Source organism: Labrus mixtus, chromosome 1, assembly GCF_963584025.1.
Source record: "Labrus mixtus chromosome 1, fLabMix1.1, whole genome shotgun sequence".
In the NCBI taxonomy this organism is placed as follows: Eukaryota; Metazoa; Chordata; class Actinopteri; order Labriformes; family Labridae; genus Labrus; species Labrus mixtus.
Window position 1 is genome coordinate 17,734,784 of NC_083612.1, and position 26,849 is coordinate 17,761,632.

At 39.0% G+C, this 26,849-nt stretch overlaps 1 protein-coding gene across 1 annotated transcript in view; it reads left to right on the top strand.

Annotated features, from left to right (window-relative positions):
* Nucleotides 1-26,849, top strand: part of gpc5a (glypican 5a) — a 118,503-nt gene that overhangs the window by 46,142 nt on the left and 45,512 nt on the right. Inside the window, exon 7 of the mRNA XM_061036019.1 lies at nt 15,882-16,002. Coding sequence (XP_060892002.1) covers nt 15,882-16,002 — 121 coding nt within the window. The remainder of the gene's footprint in view (nt 1-15,881; nt 16,003-26,849) is intronic.

The window sequence follows — 26,849 nt, forward strand, 5'->3', positions numbered from 1 at the left end:
CTCGCTGCATAGCCTGGAAACCTGCTCCAGTCAAAAAATGAGCAAACCCAAATACACCGCATGCTCCATTCGTCACTCTGACGTTTTACCGAATTGCACTGGGGAAGTTTTTTTCTTTGTTATAAAATGAGATAAATTCTCATTACAACACACATAGCACCTTTTTCATGCTGCGTGATTTGTTCGCTGGCTTCTTCCTTTACTTCCTGTCTGTTTTCTTTTTTTCACTGTTGAGTGAGCAGTTATTGATGCCAAGATGCTTCACAGAATGATTTATCAAGGCCTATTGGTGCCCACGGCTGTGACTATTTTGAACGAACATGTGATACTTGCTTGTTTTCTCAGGTTTAGGTTGCACCATGGCATCATGACATTTCATTCAGATTCTGGTTATAGTTTTTTTTAAACATTTTGGTTAAAGCTGAAATTGTTTTTCAATTGCTACAAGATCCACAGAGAATGAATTGGTCATCGCTTGCCTGAGTGGATTAAGATTAGCAGATTGCCAAACAATCAGTGGTTTCTTTTTCCCCAGCATGTGCATGTTAAATTGTCCTTTGCCATATTGTAGAGTCAACTGAATATCCTCGGTTTTAACGTGTTAGTCAAATCAAGAAATTTGAAAGCCCCCTTTGGTTCATGTAAGACTTTTTTCACTGTTAAATTACATTTTGAAGAAAAAAACTTGATATATTTAAGTTATAATCAGCAGATTAAAAGACAATTAAAACAATGACTATTTGCAAAGTGTCGTTTGAAAGTTTTATTTTACGTGTGTTGGTATGGTCAGACTTCACGATTTCTTTTTTGAATATGAGTTGATTAAATAAAGTGTCTAACATCATATCTTGTTGGCAGCTAATGCCCGTGCTGGAAGGGAAAGGTAGGAACGTCCTGATGAGCCGAGCAGACGAGGCAGGTTGACGTGATCACCTCTGTGAATTAAATTGATTAATTACAACACTTAATCATAAAATAACTTTGGGATCCATGCGTTGTTGACGTCTAGCACCACAGGCGTGTCAGATATGTGTCTCTCTCTTTGTATTCTGCCGTTAACCGAGTTATAATGCAAAAGTTATCAGGTAAATATAACAAGATTTACTCATGGGGGTCAGGCGTGTAAAAATGAGAATTAATTGTCACTGTTAAGCAAATGATTTTGCCCTCCAAAGTAAAACAACAGTCCAGGCATTGTTGTGACATTTTAATTACACTGACACCACCCTGTTGTTAAGAAAAAATGTTGTGGGAGCAGTAAATCTGTGGCTCTGGAAATGAATTGTTCCCAGTGGTGAGCTTGGGTTGTAAAACAATTATAGGACAGGTGATAATCACAGAACGTCATGGGCGACCTTTGTGCTTGTGTTAGAAAAGAAAAGAAGAAAAAATGAAAGAGAGGAACTCATCAAACATTATTTATTAATGTGTTGGTCGTCTTTAGCTCATCAATTTGGATTAACAGGCTTCATAATGTATCGAAAAAGTGCTGATCATCTGAACAGAGTGTGCAGAGAAGGCCTGTTTGAACGAGGCAGATAGTGGGAAGATGAATAACTTTCCCCCTAAAGTCAACAAGGAATCATATTACTGCTAATGATATCACAGTTTGTGCTAATAGTATCAGCGAAATTTGTGCTCTTGAAATGAATAAACACACAACTTTAATCCTACTTTGTTAAATGATGGGAGCACATCATCCAAAACAGCACGGGCTGTTTGTTCAATGTTTTGTTGAATATGCTAATCGCAAATTAGCACCAAAATCCCATGAATCAACGGATGCATTTGTTTGTTTACTGTTTATCCGCATGAATTCTCTCCCCGTCTTTAAATGAATAGATGTGTTGTGTAGAGGTTTAAAAAATACAAACGCACTGTCGCTGTGAGCACAGCATCAAAAAATGCTGGTGTCTGTTGAACGTCTCCTTAATTACAGAATAAAGTTAAACAGTGAGGCACACCTGAGGGGAAAGCATGGTGACTGATTTAGTATCAAACAGAGAGACATTGAGAGATAGGTGTAATTGTGATGGATCATGGGGGATTTACAGCTGAAGTCTTGAAGAGTCGTGCTGGTGTGGAGGGATGCACGTTTGCAGCTGTATTGTGCTCCTGTGATTTGTCGCTCAGAGACACGTGTGGGAGATACTGTGCGGAAACATAAACACAGATAAGCCCATCAGAGGCTGAAAGATGCTACAGTATGTGATCAGTGGACTATAAAATTGACTTAGAACGAGCAGTTTTACTGTCACAGAAGAAAGATTGGTGATATGACATGCAGGGAAAATATTAAACAATCCTTCTATATTTTAGCGTTCACTACTTTTTCACTTTGTTTTCAGTGTCCAGTTTATGAGGCACTACTATCTTCATCTAAAGCAATCAGATGCTGCAGTAAATCGGACCTTTATAACAGCTATAACTGGGGTTGTTGTGGTTAATAAAAGGACGGGTCCAGCCTTTTACCTCCGCTGCTCCATCTCATCTGTGGAAGCCATGATGGATGGATGTTTTTATGTGTGAAAGAAAATCTCTTTTCAAACAGTCTTCATGGTCTTACTTATAGATTGTAAGAATACAACAACACTGACTGAATTGATATGAAAACTCAAGCAACAATCAGCACTTTCTTTTCAGTTGATCACGACACAAATGACTTATGTGTGCAGAATTGCTTTAAGAAAACATTTTATGTATTTTTTGTCGTCAGCCTTGTTTTGCCATGCTTCATTGTGTCAGTAAGGCTTCACTTCTCTACATTTTGAGAACAGATTGCTCTGTAAACAGTATTTGCCAAAACTGCTTTATATGTCGATACATATTCAGGAGGTTTTCTGCTTTGAATTTGCGCATGTATCATCATCAGCAGACTTCTGTGCTGCTTCTTTAAGAGGACATGTTAAACCCATTTTCCACCTTTTCAAACAGTCCCCTGTGGTCTAAAGAAACATCTGTGCTGTGCTTTGGTCACAATATAACATGATTCAAGTACCAGAGGAGGTTTGTGACCCTGTATAAACCTGCTCTCTTAGAACGCTCCGTTTTGGTGTGTGTGTCTCTTTAAATGCAATGAGCCCCCCCCCCCCCCCCCCCCCCTTAGTTATCCAGGTAGACATCACTCCTCTGTAGCATGAATAAAAATGGCGGACCTGTGCAAAAGTTTTGCTCTAGGCTGGGGGGGGGAGTCCATCCCAGGGGAGGGGAGGGGATTTTTTTTTACTAGACTCTCACTGTGTCATCACAAGGAGAGCAACGGAGCATTTTTCTCTGTGTAGTAAGACTTATTGCAGACCACAAACAAAGGACTGGATGGGTTTATTTTAAATTTTGTGGGTCGGTAGATACTCAGGTTACCCAAATATATGTTTAAAAAAAACTACAGTAAAAGTGGATGTTTCATAATATGTCCCCTTTAATGTGTCTCTGTCTTTATTCATTCTCCAACTTGCTTTCAGCACAGTTTAGATGGAGTGATGGGTTGATCTGTGTTTGTCTCTCTCTCTCTCTCTCTCTCTCTCATTGTTCACAATAATGAAATGTCAGCGCAGAGAACAGAGTGAGCAATCCCCAAAAGCCAGAAGTCAAATATTTGCTAATTCATTACACTTGGATCATAAACGCGGCCTTGCATTGCTTGTAGTTTGAAGCATCCACAGTTTGACTGCAGCTGATGTTGATGATGAGGTGATGTGAAGTGCTACAGTGTATGCAATAATACTCAGAGGGGACTTTATAAATGCTGCTTCAGAATTGGAGGGTCGCCTGTAGTTTAACAGTCTTTTGAGTGTGTTGTCCTGGTTGGGATGTTTAACTTGTGTTTTAACAGTTTCAGAGAGGCGCTGATTCATCTGCGAGCTCGATTGTATTGCATTACACAGAAAGAGTTTTTATTTTCGTTCCACCCTATTTATATCAATGAGGATAGATGATATATTGAGAGCATCTTCTTCTGCATTTTGTGTTATGCATATTAATAAACAAACAATACTCATGCACCACTGCTCCTTGTACAAACAACATTTCCACCCACACTTTTCATTGAGTCTGCTCCTCTGCAGCTGCACTTGTTTGGCTTCCAATGATTTCTGTCATTCTTTTTAATATGGAGACAAACAGACTCCTAAATCTGAGCCATCCTTAAACACAGCTCAGATCGCTCTGACTGGTGTTTTGCAGCCGTCATTCACCTTGGAGCTTTTGAGAGCAGCATTTGAAACATTTTATTTTTTTCTTCTCTTTGGTTCTTTCAGCCGAGTGAAAAGAAGAATGAGGCTGAGAGCAAATATCCACAAACAGCTTCACAGAGGTGATTAGAGACTGTTGGTATTTCTCTCCCTTTTGCCAATGTTACTTACTTACTGCTCCCGATGAACACTGCCCTCTCCGAGGTGCAGTGATATTTAGTGGATCTCTGTGTCTGTGGCTGGAGAAGCAGCAGATGTGGCGACTTGTTCCTGCCACCTGTGGTACAACCATCAAAGACATGGGGACAAAATCTTAAACACACACACAACAGTCTGGAGCTGTAAACAAAGCCTCAGTGTTGTATGTCTGTGTAGGCAGAACTGGGGATAAGGCATCACATACAGTGTGCTTAGGAATGTATTTGATGCATCTCTCATTATTATAATAACCTTAATTGATCATTGGTCTACTTTAATCATCTGTAGTCGTGTTTGTCTCTTCATAGCCAATATGAAAAGTAAATTGATGATTGACAAATAACTCTCTCTATGACATTATGACAATTACAGTGATAAGAAAATCTGAAGTTAAACTGAGGTTTAATAAATCCCTCCCAATGTTTCCAAGGTTTCTCCATTTTATGTATTCCCATATTACAATTAAACTTTTCAGGTTTTTCTTGCTTGAGAGCAGTTTTTCCTCATCACCGGTTTGTTTCGGTGGCTCTGGCAAAGAGTTAATGGATAATAACTTGTTTACTAAATTAATTTATTTCAGTAGTGCGTCACCGATGACAGAAATTATACTGTGAGTTTGCCGTTCGCCGTAGTGAGCAGTGAAATAGTCATGTTTTAGATAGTTTAGTGCTTACTTACTGCTGAATATGACTTGAGATAACGTAGTTTCTGCACAGTGCAAGCGATGAGCTGAGGTCGGATTCTGAGGTAATGGTGCCTTTGCATGTAATCAGAATCAGAATCGGGGTTTATTGCCAAGTACATTTACACATAAAAGGAATTTGACTTGGTGTGTTGGTGCTAAACAATTAACAAGGAAATAAAGCAGTGGGAAATAAGTGAGGGGCGTGGCTTTTGAGGGAGCGCAGAGGGGAGGGGAGGGGCTGGGTGTAGACGGTGCACTGAGGGAATGCTACTTTCAAAATCATGCTGGTTTTCTTAAATGACCAACCCTGCCTTTAAAGTGCTTATTATGGTAAAGTTTTAAAAGAACGTGTTCTTTTTGTTATGTATTGCTATGTTGTTCCTTTTCTAATGTTTCTCCAGTTAATCAGCACAATCCCTCTTCCAGAAAATGTTTACTCCTAGCAACACATTCCCCCCCTACATGAATGAGTCAAAAACTGTTTAAAAAAAGCAATAAGCCATGTTATGCTCTTTTAATGTACAGCTCCTGTGCCAGCATGAGACTGAAAGCATACTCATCTATACGTGCTTATCTTCATGTTTCTTTAAATCACCATTGAAATTGTGTTCTTCCTCCTTCTCATACCTTCACAATAAAAGACTGATAATCTACTGACTGCAGGAGCTGCAGCACTGCTCAGCATAGCACTGACAAATTACATGTTATTATCCTGCTTAAATATCCAGACAGGAGAGTGCTAGAGCTTTCTTCTCCAGGCTGCATTACAGTTCATTTGTGATGCTTTGGCTCCGCTGCCGGGCAGGATACAGGAGACGCTTCGTTATGAAGCAGTGCCATTGCGAGAGGAAGTCCAATCACTTCTTAAGTGTTTACTCTGAACCTGACTTCCCCGCTGCCTCGGCTGTTTGATAGCCTGTGCATAAAGCCCTTCCTCTCGGCGAGTGGACTTGTTTATGTGTGTTTACAGAACTCCTCATAAATTCCTAATCATCCTCTCAACAATTTTTACCCAGCACCCCATGGAGCAGGTGTAGAAATGTGGATGCTCGGTCAGTGGATGAGGATGACTAAGATGACTAAGCCTCTTACATTTTTTGCAAGAGAGAAGAAAAATGTAGTTTATCAGAGTGATGATTTAGATAATCTGCATTGGACTGACACCAAGAAATGTGTGTTTGAGTTTCTACTGGGTATTTATTTGTGATCTACGGTCAAATTAAACTTCCAGACTCGGTGCTCATGGATTTACATGCATTGGAAAAACAGCAGAACATTATTTTCAATGTGAACATGTTGATCACTGATATCATAAAAGCTCTGATGAGTCTTTTATTGTCTGCCCTGCTCTTACCACATCTGTTTAATCCTGAACGTTATTGCCCTTTGGAGGCATTAAGATCTTTGAAAATTCCCTCTTTTGGTCACCATCTGCTTTTATGAGGCCATTTCCAGCTCTTCAATAGCCAACTTTTCCATTTGTCCTTATTACCCTCCATAAAACTCAAATATTTAAGAGGTGTTATAAAAGTTCCATTGCCATTTGAGGACTTCTGATATCTATTTGGCATTAACAGCATGCATGATGCAGTGACTCATATGCACACAGAGCCACTTAGCCCAGGGTGGAAATTATCGGTCTAATATAACATGCTCTTTACAGCCCTAATAATGGATTTCTGTGGATGAGAGATATGTGCCATTTTGGGCGGCGGTGCTAGGAGAGGTGCGGCTCCATATGCTGGCATTTGTCTATGTAAATGTGTTGAAAGTGTTGGAAGGGGCGCCGGATAGCCTAGTGGTTATGTCACAAGCACCTTGTACAGAGGCTCTAGTCCTCGTCACTGTGGCTGTGGGTTTGAATCCGACCTCATCCCTTTGCTTCTTGTCGTTCTCTACTCATTCCTACCAATGTTTCCTGTCTCTCTTAAACTCTCTTATCAAATTAAGTCAAAAATGACCCAAAAAATATATGAAAGAAAATAAAAAGTGTTGCAGGAAGGCTGTGTTTGGCTGTGGACTTTGTAAAAGTAACGGTATGGATGTCAAGGAGAGGCTGGTTCACCTGGAGGTGACAGCATTAACAGAAACAAGAAGACACTGTAAAGATCAACATATACAAGTTAATGTTCATCCAACCTCTGATGCACACTTGCATTGTTTGAAGCACAGGCCATTTGAAAAATCCTACATTTTAATATCTCCACAGTAAACACTACAAGGGACAGGTTTCTGATGTGTGTTACTTGGAGAGTTGTTAAAAATAAATAAATTCATGTATTGATTTGACCCCTCTAGCTTTTGCAGACTGTCTGTTCAACAAGCTCCCGCTGCGTTCCCCTGTTGTGCAGGGGACTTGGGGCTCTGTGCCATTTAAAAAAAAAAAAAAAAGCCTGTGTTGTACCTTCCCTAAGCAATGTGTATTGTAAAGACATGAATGAACAAACAAACAAACATCAAATGCATAAAGATTCCCTCTTTGAGCTGCTTCATGAAAGCGAGACAGTGTGGGCACATAAATACGACACCAGAAGCATTAGCAGTGTAATCCAGTGATTAAGTCAAATCATAACAGATATATTGTATCCATGTGGACACTGATTTGAGTAGTCAAACAGGATCGCCTTCAAAACATGGTGACTCACTTGCTTTACCAAATAAACAATGCCAAAGCATACTGGCTGTCACGATGAAAAGCCTTTGTATCGAGCATAGAGTCATAGTCTGTAAAAGCCCGCTCACTGTAGGGTTAAAAATCAGAGCCTGTAGTTGCCATGAAACACAAGATTTCAGCATGTCAGAGGACTGTATGAGCAATCTTTGACTGCCAGAGGTATATTAACAAACTTCTGTCTGTCTCAGTTTCCTGTCACCTTACATCGTCTGTCTTAGGGAAAGAGATCACTGCACTGAAGGTTAAATACGTTCATACTAACAAAGGAAAAGATCATTAAACCTAATAAAGACCAAAACCAGAGTAGTGAGCTTTGACCTTTACAGTTTGATTGTCTGGATTAGTAAATTTCAGGATCCATCAATGTTCCCTCTTCATACGGCAGACGCCTCATGTCTTCTTGTATCCTCATGTACTTTTGTCCTCTTCAAAGTTAGATTTGTCTATTCAGGTGATCATAAAAAACGTAGTCCCCCATTTTTTTTTTTTGCGCCCTCTGTTGAAAAAAACTCTTTGCAGTCGACTGCCGGAGGTTGACGCCGAGAAATGTCGTAAAAACAGCGAAATATTGGGAATGTAAAGGACCAGTTTCTGCAGAAAACAACTCTTCTATTGTGTGATAAATGATGATTGAGAAGGGTGACTTTGTAACATTAAGGCCATACATTGTTTATAAGAAATCCTACTCACAGCACCATTTAAAATAGATATCTACATGTTCATATGAAATACATAGTTGTTGTGTTGACTAATTATTGTCCCCTCATCATGAAAGTGTGCATGAGCATCCATAGCATTTCGTCTGCCAACTTTCATCTCTTATTTTCTTAAAAAGTTTTTTTGACTTCGCTGCTGATAGAGCTCACTAAAAACACATGCTTTTGTCTTTGTCCATTCTGCAAAACTTTGTGTTTATGAATCTGTAATTAACCCATGTCTTGCAAACAGTGTAAGCACGGACTCCTGACACAAAGTGCCCATTACACGTCGACCAGCAGACCATATTAATTACCGCTGCCACCTTGCTCAAACAGCTCTGTCTGGCTAATTCCATGGTGTCCTCCTGGCACAAGTCAATACGACTTCAAGGCTCAGGGCTTCCTAGTAATTGGAACAAACATGGCAGTAGTGATGTTAGGAGCTCAATCTTTGCCGGAGGCTCTGTTGACTTGTATTATACTCTTTGTCACAGCTCTCAGTGAAGGTACACAGTCCTAGAGTGACGTTCCTTTAAACCTTGTAATCCTGATTATAATAATCCTTAATGAAAATACTTTATTACAATCTGTCTGTGAAGGTTTTCTCAATCAACGTCTTTATCTGATTCTGAATTTTAGCTTATATCAAAACGTGGTTCCTACACATAAGGAGCTCTTTTAGTGATCATGATGTTGAATATTAACCCCTACTTATTTACTGCAAGACTTATGGAGGTCTTGATGTATTATTAAATGTTAGTTGTGCAGAGTTAATTTCCTCATTGCCATATTTAGTGTGTGTTATTGTTCAAAAACAGATGGTTGTTTGAAGCGCGGCCCTCTTGTTGATTATACACATTAAACTGCATATGTTCCTTTGTCTCGCCTGAAGTATTTTCCCTCCTTTTGGAGCCCAAGTGAAGAGGCTGCTTTGAAGTGGCCGCCTCTTCTAGATCCTCTCTGCACTCGGCAATGAGCTGTGAGGACTTTCTGTTTTCCTCAGTGACGACTTGAAGGCAGGTATCGCCTCCTAGCCTACTAACCGCAGGGCCGCTTTGTTTCTCACTCAGCCAGCCATGAACAGCGTGCACGCTCTACCTCCTTCATCTCCCGAGCCACTGAATATCTCTCTGCATTACATTTTGATGAAAGCAATCTCAGGGATTTTTTTTTTTTTGATAATACAGCCAACTGTGTTTTTGTTAGTGTATCTGTGAAGTAAATTCAGACATTGGTTTCATATTAAAACCTGGAAAGACACGACTGATGCTGCTTTTATCCTTCTTTTTTTTTTTTTTACAGTTTCTTCTGGCCTAGACAGCATCACACGTTAGACAGGGGAACAAAGAAAATAATTGAAACACTGAAACTTTACAAAAACAACACAGTTTTATTTATCTCCACAGTGACTCCACGTTTGAACTCACAATTGAAAGACAGATGGTGTGACTGCCAACAATTAACAGGTATGCTCAGCTGCAACTCATGATTGCTCTTTCAAAGGCAGCGGAAGCATACTAATAGATCTAAAAGAGGGAGAGCCGTCAGTGACCTGCCTATTAAATCAATTCAGGCATGTTTAACAGGCTTCAGTAAACTCCAACAACAAAAAGATAGAAAGACTTCATCTAATTGTACAGTATGTAAGCGATGCTCTTTAAAAAAGACACATTTTGAGAATGTAGGAATCTATAAAGTTTCTAAAATCAAGCGCCAATTTGAATTCTGCCAGATAGTGAGAGAGCTTTAAAAAACCCATAAAATACTGAAGAAGCAGGGGAACTTCACCAACTACCAAGGTGCATGAAGACTGAAAAGCTTAGAAGAGGTCAAAAAAGCTCCAGCAACACACTTGTAGCACGAAGATCAACTTTATAAACGAATTAGACCGGCGTGTTTCGGCTTGTGGCCTTCATCGGGATCATTTCATCAAACCCAGAAAATAAACACACACACAAAACAGAAATGCTGCATACATGTAAAGCAAACCCTGCTGAATACAGATATGCACCACATATGACTATTTATCCATGGCAGTTAATGTTCTGGTGACAGTCTTTATTCAGAATGGATATAATCACTATATCTATAAATACTAAACGGAGTGAATGACTGTTTGAAATCGTATGCAACAAGTCATATTTCTCAGTGATGCAGACATCGTACCGGCACAGCTAGCTTGCAAACATGTTGGAGACTTTAACTCTAAAAACACATACTGTAACCTTTGCTCAGGGGATTGGTGGAGAAAACTTTGAGAAAGCAGTAATGTTATACTAGTACTGATAGATGACAGCACACAACATCAACTGTGAAGGTGATATACTGTAGGTGAAAAAACATTTATTGCAGGTTCAATTTTGTTTCTGTTTAATATTCTGATTTAAAAAAGTCACATATTATTAAATATATGAATCTGATACACGGTCATTAATTGTGAATTAAGTTAAGTTAACATGTCCTCCAGCTTGGCTCTGTATTTGATTGTTAATACTGAGTTTGTGGGTTTTCTTTTCCTCTATCTTATTTTGGCTGCGGTGTTGTCTTTGTTTATTGTGGTTTGTCTGTTTACCTGCAGTGCCTCGCATCATGGTAATTTCAGGCCCATTTGTCATCCCTTCATCTTCAAAGCCCTAATCAAAGGGATGCTGTTAAGATGTTGCACCTTAGGCAACATTGTTTGAAATAGAAAGCATCAAATTATTTCGCAGCAGCTCGCATCTGGATTTTGTGCAGGGTTCCCAGTGTTACAGTCCATTGAGTTGAGGAAGTCTGGAGGAGATTCATGCTTATCAGAGTAAATTACTTTGACATACCAATCTTACCCCGTGCTGGAGTTGAGCAATAAGGCAACGAGGGCTTCACATTTCTTTTGTTCCAGACGTGAAGGTTTTGCACTTACAGACAAATATAGTTGAATGAGATAGGAATAAGAGCCAAAGATAAAATGATTGAAATTTTCAATCTGGGGCTGAAAAGCAATGTGAGCAGAGATGAGATGCAAACCAAGCATCCCTTTGGGGAGCGGGATATGGATTATAAGATCCTGCTGCTGGTCCACAGAGACACAGGCAATCACTCAGCTCTTTGATATCCTCTTGTAGGCTGTGCTTGATGCTACTGTATACCTTTTACTCACACTGAGGAATAGATGATGACTGTGATCAATGTTTTCTCTCTGTGACACCTTTTAAGGAGCAGACCCTTATTTTTCTGCTGTTGCAACCCCTCGAGTGTCTTTGCGTTGCATTGCCGGTCCTGCAGTGTTGTACAAAAGATTGTATGTGTTTCAGGCTATGGATCCCTGTGGCATAATGAAATACAACGCTCACTGAATGCAATCCGAGCTGCCAGCATGTGTGTGTGTGTGTGCGCATCGATTCTGATATTTTATGCGTTTCTCCACATTTAAGGTGACTTTATTCATGCGTTTCTCTGCTCTTCACAATAAAAGACCGTTTTTTGATAACAGTTTTTTTTTTTTTTTTGAACAGATGTGTGTCTACACATTTTCATTGTGTGGAACAGTGCACAGATGGCTCTGATGTAATCTTTTCAATCTGCTATTAATCACACTGTGCAGAAAGGAGGAAAAGACTGCAGGAAAGGTCATGAAGAAGTGGATTTTGCGCTATTTATTACACAGTATGGCATCTCGTGATAACTCTAAATAATCTATGAGATTATCAGAGGCTACAAGTGCACGAGGGGAACAGTAACCTCCCATTGCAATTGATTCTCACTTTTATTTTCCGAGCAGGTATACCCTAAACACTTTAATAGTAGCACCAGACCCAACAGGGATTATCATTATTCCAGTCTTTACACATACAATCTCCATCTCAGCAGGTGTGTCCAGGGATTAAAACAGAGCTGGAGGCTGAGGGATCATTACTCCAGTATTACCGTTCAGGTGCAGATTAGTCCCAACACATCAGTCTCCAGCTGCAGGCAGAGAGCCAACAGCACCTTCACTTTCACACGTTCATTGAAGTCCATCAGATCGTATGTATTGACAGAAGAAGACAGAATATCATGTTTTGGCAGCAAACCTGAGAACTCGTTTACATGCAGCACAGAAACCTGGTTACTCTAAAATCCAACATGCAGCAAGTGTCTCCACTCTCCTTTTCTATATGAAAACAACTTTCCCTAATTGATGAGAGATGTTATAACACAGTTTGGATTGAAGGAATGTAAACCCACCAGCAGCATGTTTTTGATCAAAGCCTGGAACATGAATTCTATATGTCAGTGTGCTTTGGTTTGAAGTTGTTTTTCTTTAATCATAGTCCTTTATTTATCAGGGACAGTACTCGATAATCTACATGACCATGAAGGAGGTATTAAAAGCACAAATTAAGAGTTTCTGCTGGAACTATAGGCCTACAACAACTGCATTAACTCGAACATTAAAATGTCATAATAGATTTTTGTCAAACAAAAACTTAAAACCAGCAAATCATACAGACCAAAAGTGGCAAAACATTTAGGTTAAAGATGAAATAACTTTTATGCATTCATGCAATTCAATATTCACAACTCTGACGCTGATTACTGATAAGATTTTTTTTTATTGTATGTAGGGATGGAAAGATTAATCGTAAAATTGTGATAAATCAATTCAAAGGTGTCAGACATCAGTACTAAAAATGAATTGCAGTAATATGGTGAGCGTCAGCAGCTGTAGAGCAGAGGCGGTTGGCAGCTGCAAAGCAAGATTTGGAAATTGAGGACGCTCCACCGTCTTCTAAATCGGAGGTGTGGAAGCATTTTGGCTTCCCCCAAGACAGAAAATGAAAGAGGTGAGAAGATAACAGACGAGACAAAAACTGTGAATGTTGCAAGAATATTGCAAGAAGACAAGTAATTACAAACATCATGATGCAGCATTTAATCAACACCACAATGAGAAGCTCCAATCACCTCTCCTTGTTGAGAGACAATAAACATTAAAAGGCCAAACCACACTGACAAGTGGGTTTGCAGCCCCTGAAGGAATCTTTTTCAGTCATAATTTGTCTACAGTCTCATATTGTAAAATAAATCGTGAGAGATTCATATCGTGAACCGAGTATCGTTAATTGTATTGTATCGTGAGTTTAGTGAATCGTTACATCCCTAATTATATGTGTATATAATTCTGTTCTTTTTTTTTATACCGAGAAAGTTTATCTTCCAAATCTGCAGTTAGACTAACCGACTATTTAATAACGTACCCTAACTACTAAACTTTAAACATCAAAAACCTGCTGTTAGGAGATAACAGCATTGAAGAATTGTGTAAGGGTTTGTGTTCTTAAAATCGGGACTCTTAAAAGGTCTTTAATTTCATATGAGGCCAAAATCATCAGACTTAAACATCTTTTGGAGGAGAATCATTTCACAGAGTGTGAAAAAGGTATTAGTTAACGTGTTGGTGAAAATGTACTTCTTATACTTCACTTGAGTGGTTGCAGTGCAAAACAAACCTATTTATTTACATGAAATACACTGAGGGTTTATGAACTTTAAAGGAAACTAACTGGCATAAGCACAAATCAAGAAAAAAAAACTGATGTGTGAATGTCGTCCTCCATGAAATCTCTGATGTGGTTTAGTCTTTCTCTACTGTGACAGGGTTCTTTTGTACTTTCCAAACATTTAAAAAGCATTAACACAACTTTAGCTATGGGCATCTGTTCTCTAAATGACCATATAGCCTTGGTATTGTGGACAGATTTGAAATGTTCACTTCAATATTTCATTAGCCGTGACTGCCAGAAGAAAGACGGCAGCAACAAAAGGAGGACAGAGGCCACACACAGAGAGGAGTAAGAGCCTCATCAGAATGACAAAAAAGAGATAACAGACTAACTGCTGATAACATTTTGAAAAGGACACTAAACGGCAGCTTTCTTTTTCAAAAAGTCACATTTAGGACTTCCCATTGGTAGGAAATGATCAAAATAAAATCTGTAGGACCCAGACATGCTGACTACATTTGAATTCTGGCACCCACCTTTTCTTTTAAATAAATTAGGCAGCCATGCTTCCTGCACTTTATTTATTCATACACTTTCTGTCTGACCTCGTGTTGCTTGAAGAGCTAACCAAGTTTGCTGCCACAAAAACATTTTAGCCAATGTTTTTTTTAAATTATTCTTCCTCTTATCCAGATATTCACGTTCAAAGAGACATCGGGTCGACACCTTAGAGGTCTGCTTTGTTTGTCAGTTTTGACAAATTGCAAACACACACGTACACACAAAAAAGGGCATACACAAAGAGCTGCACAGGTCTCTCTGCAATGCCTGACTTTACCTTGATCCACTCGTTTGATGAAATGATATGCTGCAGATTGAGATGTGAGTGGATTGTGCTCACTCACTTGCTGCCATGGTCAGAGTCGTTAGAGTTGACAGAGTGTAGAGAAACTAAAAGAGAGACGAGTCCTTGAGCTGAGCTGGAGCCCATTACCAGGCTATAACAACAATGAACAGCTTTACAGCCTGGATTAATGCCCAACATTGAAAATATAAGACCCAAATCACAAATGAATAGTTGATTGTACTGTACTCAAAGCACGGTCTAATGGTTTCGTAGCTGAGAGCAAACATAAAGGGATTGATATATTGTATTATATGTGTTATAAGCAGCCTGAGCGCTGCAGCAGAGACAGCAGTCCATGTGCAGGTGAATCATGTTTCCCCTACATCACAATTCCAACTTTAACTCCCGGGGTAGCCCTACAAATTGTCCTACTTTGTATGAGCTGTGAATATTGATTATTTTTTAGTGTTTTACATTGAAAGAAAAAGAGAAATTAATATTCTTATTCAGTGTGAGATTGTTGAGTTAGCTCTTCCTGGACTGGACAGGTCTGAGGTGCTCTCTATGGGATGCAGTCACAGAAAACACAAAAAACTCCAAAGCAATCTCTTTATATACAATTCAAACTCCTTTATGTTCATGATTTTATCTTTATGCAAGGTAAATAAATACATTTTAACTGTTGGAAAGGGAAATGTGTTGAAGTTTTCGTGCTCTCTGTACCTTATATGAAGTTTGGTAATTTAGGCTGATTGTCCCCTCAAAAATAAATCTAAAATTGTGAGATTATTATGGGAGAGACAAGAAGAAAAAGGCTAATTTGACCACATAGTTCTTATGTGTTTCTGGTCTCTTTTTTGCTCTTAACTTGTTTCTGAAGTATTTTTAAAATACAAGCTGTTGGATATTTAAATGTAACCTGATTTTGTTAAATAATCACATGTTTTGATGTGTTATCTAAATGTGAAAAGTATAGTTTAGTGAAAAGGACAATATTTTACTACTAAGTGTGCTAGAGACGATGTGTAGAGAAGCATGGATATGCATGTAAATGAACTAGTATATCTAAAAATCTAAACTTTGATATTGAAATACTTACAGACCTCTCTATCTTTTGTTCACAGCTACACGTTGCGGGTGGTGGGCAACGGCATAAAAGCTCAGAGTGACAACCCCGAGGTGAAAGTAAAGGGAGCGGACCCTGTGATCAATCAGATCATCGACAAACTGAAACACATCAATCAGGTGAGCCTCTCTTGACATATTTACACCATAAACACGTGTACTATTTCTTCCTTTCAGTAATCTTTTCTGCAGATCTCCATCCACTTTCAGAATTTATTTATCCCTCATCTCGTCAGCAGCTGGTAAGCGTCTCCTCAGGCGATCTGCTAATTCTCTGTGCTTCTTTGTTTTATGGAACATTAAGTCTCTGTCGTTAGCTTTGGGCTTTTTCATCAAGGTACACAGGCACGACCAAATTACCTTGAAATGAAATATCCACTTAAAAAGCCTTGTACTCTCCTTCTATGAATTATTCTTTATACAAAAAGCATTTATATCCTCTTTCATATTACCAGTAAGCACTGGCTAATAGAAAACAGCTATTCCAAAAGTGTAAAATGCAAAATCATCTCTAGGCAATGAAAAAAAAAATCAATCATAACACATTTAGAAACCTATTTGATTTTGTTTGTGTGTCTTCATACGTATGAAATGATTATCTCCCTATTTGTCCAAATCAATGCAGCTTCTCTATCCCCCATCCTGCTTTAATGCATGTTTGTGCAGCTGCAGCTTCTTTCACTGCCTGTTATCTCTCAGGTTGATGAGATTAGGGCGGTTTATGGATGCACTTCCTCTCCTGTAGCTTCAAGAACAGCTGTTGGTTGTTGCACTGCAGCAACAGCAGCCTCGCATGTCAGTTGCTTTGCTTTCCCAAGTGGCGGGCTGAAGGCCAGGTCATCTCCGTTGACCTGGTGCTGGCACCCCCTCCCTGACTAATTCACACCATCTGTGGGATGTCAGGAAACATAAATCTATATCATAACCATCTGAGAGCACCTGATCCCTCTGACATCCACTGTGTCGTTCTCTCTCTCTTTTGCTTCTTAAACCTCTTTCTTGTGGCTCTGCATTTTTTAACCCCAAAGGCAAAAGTTTTATGAGCTTGACTTCTCAGAAATGATTAATCTTCTGCAAAAGATTTACTGTAACTTCTATGAAACACACCATGATTGTCAGCTCAGCCCAGATTATACAATCATCCATAATCTGCTGGGAGCAGAACCTTCAGCGAGATGTGATTTTTCTTTTGCACTAGTAACCTCTTTTTGTCCATATTTATTGTTCATCTCTTTCTTAAATTATTATTTATATCCAATTGTTATCAAGAGCTTAAAACATGTTCCTCTACTGCAGTTTTTGCTTCCCATTGATTTAATATCTGATCATAAATCAGTGAGATCATATCAGTATCAATATATAAACTAACACTTAAAGATGCATTTATAAAGATATTCAGCAGATTGTTTTTGTTGAATAAAATGACAACACATGACTGACAGAACTATGTTATCCATGCTTTGATAAAAACTCATTTCAGCCACTTAGGGGCAGTGGAAACATTTTATCATCACAAATCATGAACATTTGTTACCATATTTATTATAATGTACAGCAATGTTCAGCAATCACGGAGAAACATTTGTATTATTTTGGAGTTTTTTTTATTAAACTGTATTTATGCAGCTTACCTTGTTGTTTCATCATCCTATGAATGAATATGCGCCGTCGTAGCTGCTACACTATGTTCACAAGTGACAAGTTACCTTTTATTTGTCTGCTGTTTGTTGCTGCAGACTGCGTGCATTGGGTTTTAAGTGCTTTTTTTCAATTAATTCCTGTTGAGACTGGGATTGAGGCAGACAGCAGTGGTGGTGAAATAAAGGGCCACAATGCTATCAGAAAACAAAAAGATGAAATCCATTGCTATATTTAAAAATACTAAATATAGCTGCTCTAAAAAATGCTAAAAACAACACATTTCTTCCAATAAAAAAATAGTTGAAATTCTATACATCTTTTTAATGACATAAATTACATTGATGAACAGAATGAAAATCCCATTTTTAAACATTTCTGACTCACTGGTTGTAATTTGTCTTTAAAGTCCCTGACACACCAAGCGGACAAGAACTAGTGGTGACAAAGGCTCACGGGCATGTCCGGAAATTTAATACAAATTTTAATCATAAATAAGATATTGATCATTAATAGCTTTCAGTCTTAGAGTAAAATCCAATTCACTTAAATCACATGAACTTAGAGCCTTAGTGTGTTTCAAAGAGTTGGCATCTTTGGTTTCAGCAAGCTCTTTGAGACATCAAATCCTCCTCAATGATGCAGGAAAAAAACTTCACCCGTTGAAACATGAATCTGTATTGACATTGGGTCATATATGTAGTAGAAATGTGAAATACATTTTGAAGTTGGTGCCTTCTTGGCCGAGAAAAGGCAGAAAGTGTCTTTTTGGCTCGAAAGACACCAAATCCCAGAATGCACAGCACCGCAGGCCACTCCCACTAAGGTCCTCTATTTCAGAATCAGAATCAGAAATACTTTATTAATCCCAGACGGAAATTCGATCGTTACAGTTTCTCCAAAACATACAATATAGCAGAAGAAATATAGTAATAAAAACATTTACAGACATGTTTACTTAAACACATGAGGCCATTTCCTCAACTGATTCCGAGATTTCTTCCAGAATTGAATTGCTATCTTGGAAATTCCTGGCAGAAAACAGACTGTATGTCTGTGTTCATAGGCAAACAGTGAGAGCACCGACACTACCAGTCCGCCCCAGCTCAACAGGCTGGTCTTGTGTTGCGCCGGCCCTGGCCAGCAACCAGCGGTGGCCCCGACGGCAAGCAGCGGCCAGCGGTCCCGGCGGCCAGCGGCCGCAGCAGCCAAAACACAAGACCGGCCTGTTGGCAGCAGCCATCTCGTCGCTATATTTATATTTTTCTGCCATTTTCAGCTTTCTCCATAGAGCCTGTTAGCATAGCTTCCAAGCAATATGGTGGACGTTAAGTTTTGATTCTGGGAGTGAGTTCCCACCTACTGATCTGTGATTGGTCTGTAGCTTCAGTGGTCGAGGAACTAGCGTTGTAGTTTCACCCTGCTAACCGCAACAGCTTCCGATGAAGCAAAATGACGATTTCTGCGTCACTGGAAGCTCCTTTTCAGACTTAGAAATACAAAGATTTCCCATCTCAGGGGAAAATGAGGGCGGGATGCACGACTACCAGGTTTATAATGATACAAAGCTTAATGCAAATGGGTGAAGTATCCCTTTAAGCTTTAAGATTTTTTAAACTGTTTTTTTCATCTATTTTGCTCTTAGAAGCTGAATGCAGCCTGTTGAAAATATTGTGCAGAAGTTCAGTTGTGTTCAAAAAGCAGCTTCTTGTAAAAAAGAAAACTAGTTAAAACTAGTTAAAATCTGCCCTTGTTGAAATCCACATTTACCCTTTTGCAGAAGTGCTGCCAAATCCTTCCTGGTCCTTGCCAGAACTGCCTCCAGCACAATCAGACAAAATAAAAAGTACAGATATTGTTCCTGCTCAGTTTGCTAATTGGCAAACCTTGTCTAATTTGTATGTAGTCATAATGGTAATCAACCCAATATTGTGTTAAATGAGCTACTCTTTGCAGTAAACTATTCCAAGGTTGTGTTTGGGTTTTATGGGACTTTCCAATGCAAAGAAGCACAAATTAATTGTTGCAACATCTTGAGTACACTCGAGCCAAATTACACTCCATCACTGGGTCAAACTGATCCTCAAAGGGAAGTGTTTTGTTTTGATTTTTGTTAGTCTCAAATCAGTTACATAATGCACTCATTTGCAAAATCATTTATCGCTGTTTGTTTTGTCCCATGGCTCCTGCAGATTAGAGAAAGAAATTGTCAAAAGCATCATAGACTTGTCTTGAAGTCACCTTGCCTTGCGAGTTATAATTAAGTGTTGGAGGTTTCTATCTGAAGTGAACTAGATTCACTCTTACACGCAGAACAAAATATAGAATTTGTTTATTCAGTGAACATAAACGAAGGTGAAATCTTACAAGTGTTGAGTAGCAGACCTTCATATTCTACATCTGTTACTATTCATTTAACAGCTTGTGTGTTCACGGTCCTTGAGTCTACTTTGCATTATCATCTCATTGGGACTTGATTTGCAAGTGGCTCTGATTTGCAAATAGTTCTGATTGGCATCTCATTAAACGCTGAAGTGCGAGCACAAGTGTCTTCCTGTGTGTACGACCTGAATTGTCAACATAAATCTTAGACGCTCGCATTTTTTTCCTCAACTGTTCCCTTTTTTTTTTTTGTTGTAAAGCTGTTGATCATGCATGTCATGAAGCACACAGTAAAGCTGAGCAGAATACACAACAGGCAGTTCTTGGAAGTCCTAATCATATAATTCAGTGACAGTGTGGCAGCTTGAGGATGGAATCTGAAGCTACAGGAGGACATGTGGGTCATATTCAGATTAGAAATGAAGCCCGAGTGAAATGAAGATCCTTAAAATGTTTTTGTATTTTCTGATTCTTGAGGATGCCGGTAAATACTGCATGCAAGGCGGTTGGGGTGGGGGGATGAGTAGAGGGTTAATGGCGGCTCGTTTTATGACCAGCAAAAACATCAATTACATATACCAGTGCACACACTCATTCAATTGTACACATGAGTGATTGTGTGCACATCTGGGTGTACCCCACACAGTATATTGCTTCTATAAATCACTATAGTATTGGTGCACCTCATTAATATGGTGAAACTTACCTTAAAGTACGTGTGCATGCATGCATGAATGGCAGGCTGCCTGTTTGAACGGCTGCAGAGGGAAAAAAAAGTGTACCCTGAAATATGGATGCGGGCAAAAGGTGAAATTCTATTACTTTAAAAACATCACTGCCATGGGCATTTTTTATGAGGATACGAATGATGTGTCCATGCAAATGTTGATTTTCATGTTTTTTTCATCTCAGAGATGTTCTTCACTATTTCCATTTATTTGCCGCTGACCTTGACCAACTGAAGAGCAGAAAGCTCTCCCAGTTTCCCTACAACCAAATGGAAATGCATCATTGCTATTCTGCAGCCGAGACCGCAGGAAAACACAGGACAGAAATGCAGCTATTGACAAATTCATCATGCAATCTGAGGAGTACAAACTCCAGATTTCATCATCTTGTTCATCAGCAGCTCTTTCCAATGAATTATTTGTTGGCTTCACTCCTCCTCAGCCCTGTCCTCCCCTCTTGATGTGGTAAAACCCATCAAGAATCTCTAAGCAGGCCCTGTCCCTGTCTCTCAATCAAAATCAGAAGCAAGCAGCTACTCACCCGATCTGCTGGCTGAATTATTTACCAGCCATTGATGTGGTGGTTGACCAGCAGTTTTTCTTCTGAATAATTCATGTCCCCTCCCCTCCTCGTCCAAAGGATTAACACTTTGAATATATTCAGATTTTATTTGTTGTGCTCTTATATGTGCACACCACATCATAACATTTGACTGTTAAAGAAGAAGTGCAGAAGCAGCAAAGATGACCTTGGCTACATCCATCATCCTCTTCTCTGGAGATACTTTAACACACCAACACTCACTGACTTACAGCATTCTGTTTGTGTGATTAATTCATGTTGGTATCCAGCAAGGAATCTGAAGAGTAAGATATAACCGGATGATGCAAGCTTGTCTTAATTGGAGACAAGACAAACCCTCAAACCTGCAGCATAGTAATTTGCTTTAAACCCAGAATCGTTGTGGCTCTCTGCATACCCATGTGGTAAAGGCTGTAAATGAAAAACATTCAGAGACAAATCCAGCTTAGCTGCATACCTGTCGATAACAACTTTATCTCAAATGATTGCATGTGTTTATCCATGATTAAAATCCATCTTGAGCAACAGCAGCATAATCCCCTTTGTGTAATTGGTCGTTAGATGCGTCACTCAAGTTGGGGAAAAAGGCTCTTGCACTGTTTTTGTATTTGTTGGTCAGTGATGTTCACTAACATCATCTGCTCATAACAGCTAAAATATGGCTGGTTGATGGTTGAATTGAGATCTGTGAGAATAATTGGTAAAGTTTGGGCTTTATGGTTCAATAAAAAGGCTGGCATTACACCACATCTCTTAATACTTTTCTACCTTATTTTAAGACTCAGCTCAAAACACAGTGGTACCAGGACATAAATCTTTAATCCCCCTTGAATATATAAAAACATGAATATATAAAAACAGCTTGGCACTGTAGTTTTGACCAAAAGTACCTCAAAAAGGAGTATATAGTGTGTTTGTATGAGGCAAAATTTCAACTGCGGAGAAATACACTTTGGTTGCTTTAGTAGTAGAGCAGTAGAGGATAGCAGGACAGTGAATTGGGGATTTTAAAAAAATCCCATATTTATTTTGTTGCATGTGTCTTCCCTTGAGTGTTTAGCAATAGTATACAAGGAGCTGCTATAGGGCAGCCATATTTACTAAGCATTTTCATCAAATGTGGGGCAATTACTTTACTTAGCTCACCCACAAAGTGCATCCTTCAACACCATGATCACGACGTTGAACAGAATATGACAGCTAACAGTTAGCATACTGACAGGTTAAGACACAAAGAGCTACAAGCTTTATGGATCTTCCGGATTGTTCATAGTTATAGCTACAGCCATCATGAACTTTGCATTGATTGATTGACACATATTAGACAAATAAGCATTTACTACAGATCTATGGTTCATTGTTAATGTCTTATAATGAAAAAGAAAAATCAAGAGTAGGACCAGGACACTCTAAGAAGAAATAGGTGTTTTTTTGTAGTTACTCCTTGTCATGAAATCTGTGATCATGTAGTGACCTTTAAAGCCGAGGTATTTATATATTATGGAGATATTTGTGGGACATGAGTTACTCTGAGATTGAAATTTGGACAATACCAGACAAACACATGGTGACCATAGTTTTTGTGTTTTGTGAAAAAAATAATTATCCTTCAAAGTTTACAGTTACCGAGTAAAATTTGCGATAATTTGGATGATTGTATTTATCTGACTGTATTATATTCTAATTTTTTCGTCCTCTCACTGACTGACCTGCTGCGTCTTTGCTGCTGCTGCTCTCGGGCCCGGATAACCACCCTGTCACAGCTGCAGCTGCAGTGAGGAAGATTGAAAATGACAGAGAGCGTCTTGGGAGCAGACTCGCATCCTGACACTTTTCTCCTCTGACTGGCAAATATGATCATTGTGAGATCTCTCCTCCACCCTCTATTTACATACAGAGGGATGTGTTCAAAGTGAATACTCCTGAGCTGTACAATCCACACACAGCTCCATTCATCTGCTGGATCTCTGAAGGTGCGATTCACTTTGCCACATTACACCCTGCACCTCTTAGAAAATATACCCTGTACATCATCTACACTGTACATTTTAATTGACTAGAAGTGTAAGCCATTTGTCACTCACAGTCAATTTGAAATAATTTGCAGCATTTTGAGACTACTCCTGGCTGTGACCGTGGTGGAAAATGTAAACTAAATTGGTTGTGTAGGCAGGATAAATATAGTTATAATCCCCTTAAAGTTACAAGCTACAAAGTTCTATGGCCATGGCCTTGTCCCATTTCTGTAGACGCAGCTACAGAACTTAATGGCTTTAGGTAAAGAAATGGAGTTGACAAGAGACGGCTATTCCTAGCATAAGACAGCAGAACAATGAAAAAACCTGCCTGTATTTTATGCTGTATTATATAGCTGCATATTTTTAAGGAGGTTAAACAAAAACACTTAGAGGTAAAAACAAACAAACAAACATGATGTGCAGTTGAATTACTCTAATAAAAATAATAGTTGCACTGTAGCACTCAACCTTGAACTAAAAAAAAAACACACAAAGGAAAGTATGATTAATTTGACACCTCCTAAATAACAGACTAAACAAAGAGTTTTAGTGTCTGTTTGTGCGTATATCTGTGTGTGTGTGTGTGTGTGTGTGGGTGCTATTCATTATACCGACTACCTGTGGGAAGAAACTGTCTAGGAGACGGCTGGTGCGTGATTTAATGCTCCCCTAGCTTTTTCCAGATGGCAGGAGTGAGAATAGTGTGTGGGCTGGATGACTGCTGTCCTTGATGATGCTCTGGGCTTTGCTTATGCAGCGGCTAATGAAGATATCACAGAGCCGGAGGAGGTCGGTGCCCGTATCTTTTTGATGCTAGCTATGCTGCGTTTTGCTGCAGCTTCCTGCACAGTCAAAATTGCCAACACATACCCTGTGATGCAAGCCTGTCAGGATATATACACTTTCTATGATGCGGTGATGAAAGTAAAGGTGAGCCTCAGCTCCCACTGCAAATCTTTAGAGACGCCTCAACAAACTGCTGTCTTTGTTGTGGTTTTCTGAGGAAGGCGCTGGTGTTATGGAGAACTTTGTAATGTTTACAGGGTGTGAGTTTAAAAAATGCACAAAATGTAGCCGGCTGTTCGGTTCAAGGTTACCAAGATAAGGGGAAAAACAACGATGCATGCAAACAATAAACATGATACAACCTGTCAACCAAAAGAAGGAGCCAGCTGCTCTGTGATGTTAAAGTTTGACACAAAAGAGCTGTGGCATACTGTTGGAAATATCCACCAGCTCCGTTTAGCATGTTAGCATGCTAACATCAATAATTAGCACTGAAAACATGGTACATCCCGGGCTTATAATAATGTTTTTGAAGTGTCTAATAAAGGTCAGTGTTTCTCCTACCATTAAAGATTTGTTTTGGGGCTTTTTTGCCTTTATTGTAGGGATAGGATAGTGAATAGAGTCCGTTATCAGGGAAAGAAGTCATTTAAGGATACCTTTCCGATAGAAAAGGACAGCTGTCATTAAAAGTAACCCATGAACACCAATATCCCTTCAAGTGTTTGTGTCGGCGTGTCGGCGTGTCGGCGTGTCGGCGTGTCCCCCCACCCCCCCAACACTGTAAACCTGGAAAGGGGAAACATCGAAGTTTATATAAAAAAATCAATCTAAAATTGATGATGTGATGATGTTGAGGATCCACACACTCTACTGTAGAGGATTCATACTCAAGGCATCATGGACTTTGGTCTACATGTCTATCCATTAAAAGTCCCTGAGCTATTTCACGCTGGAACTAAATAACACACAAAATGTGTTCTCTTTAAAGCCTGGTATGGCTTGAAAAACACATCTTAATAGTGCAAGTTTCAGTGTGCAGTGACTCAACAGCTTTGAACTGTGTTATTTTCGAACAAGTCCTTGACTAGTAATCTGATTGTCAAATGCACTGTTTGTGATTGGTGTGTGTGTGTGTGTGTGTGTGTGTGTGTCTGTGTGTAGCTGACCAAAAGACAAAGACACAAAGTCCAATCATGAAAAACAGTTTCAATGTATTTTAAATTGTCCCTCCTTCAGTCTGGGCCTGCAGCCGGAGCTACATGGTCATCGTTTCTACCAGTACATTTTTTTTTGCCACTTTTCTAGATTTAGCAATGTGGTTACATATATTGCTTTTGCACTTTGTGTATTGGTACTATTCCTCTAATAAGTGAAATAAGTGGTGATTAAATTTACCACTTAGGATGTCTGGCCATGGAAGTGAGGATGTCTGGCCATGGAAGTGCTGCTGGCAGATTTTCATTATTACTTAAAATGTAATGTAAAACATGAAAAACACTTTTAATTGACCAGGAAATATGAATTTGATTGCTACCTATTTTAGTCTTTATTTTCCTTGACCAGTCTGTCCAATTGTCTTTGAATGATTTCTTCTAATTATAAGTGTTTTAATGAAATAGAAGTATAATGCCTTATCATTTACATGAAAAGATAAGAGCAGCTACCGCAAGTGAACACAGCGAATTGACTCTGGAAATATCTGCTAATGAAGAAGTAACTTTAATATAAATGACTGTCCTTTAATAAAAGTTTGAGTCAATTAAAGGTTCTCTTCATATTAAAGGTTATAATTACAGCTAAGTATAACAGATTGGGGGGCTCAAAATATCTTGGGTTTGACCGGTATTTGCAAAAAAAAAGTTCATAGTAATTTAAAAAAAGGAAAATACAAATAAATTGAAGATCTCTATGTTAAAAAAAAGAAGTCATTCTATGTGTGCAGTTGTGTGCCTGTGGCCAGCTTTGTTTTTTAGAAGTGTGATTGGTATTATCTGGTTGGCCCTTACTCTCCACACTCTACAATAACAGCCAGAGGCCTGCCCAAGGGTGACTACTAAGGGCAGCTTCTCTCTTGGAGATGCATTGAGTGAATCAGAGCGGCAGCCTCACAGCCAGTGTTGGACAAAGCCTCATGTCATTCACAGAAGTTTGCCTAATAACACTGCTGGACCACTCAGGCTGTTTCATAACAGAGTAACAGCAGGGGAGCCGTTCAATACAAGTTTCTCCCCGGCTCCTGGAGACTGAAAGAATTGACTCTCATACTGATTGACAGATTTGGTCAAATAGGTTTTAATGTTTTCTCAGCGTTGGAGAAATGAGTGTGCTGTAAAATGTCATAAAACTAACAAGACTTTATAAGATTGAAGGTGTAACTGCTGTTTGATGCAAATCAAGTCAACATCCAGTGACCACACATGCCATACCAACAAAAAAAAAGTTTTATGTTCCTGAACATGAATTTACATTATTGCTCTTTTACTATTTGTTGTGTTTTTCAGAGACTTGTTTTGCTGCTAAATATTAGCCATATATAATCCAACAATTAAAATTATATAGCCAAGACCAAAGCCAATATTGTGTGAGTTGATCTTTTAATCCTCTCAGACTTTACTTGTTTGACTCAGACCTCCAATTCTTGTTCCTATTGTAGATGAAAATCCTTTAAAACAGGTCATCAGTAGGTAGTATAATAAAAGAAGAAACTTATTAATGTCTCAAAGGAAAGGTTACTTAAGTTTATTAAAGGAGTAAAAACAGTCCTTTTTGTTCTACACTATTTTTAGCTGCGGATTTGTCGCACTAAGGAGGACTTATGGAAGCAGGAGG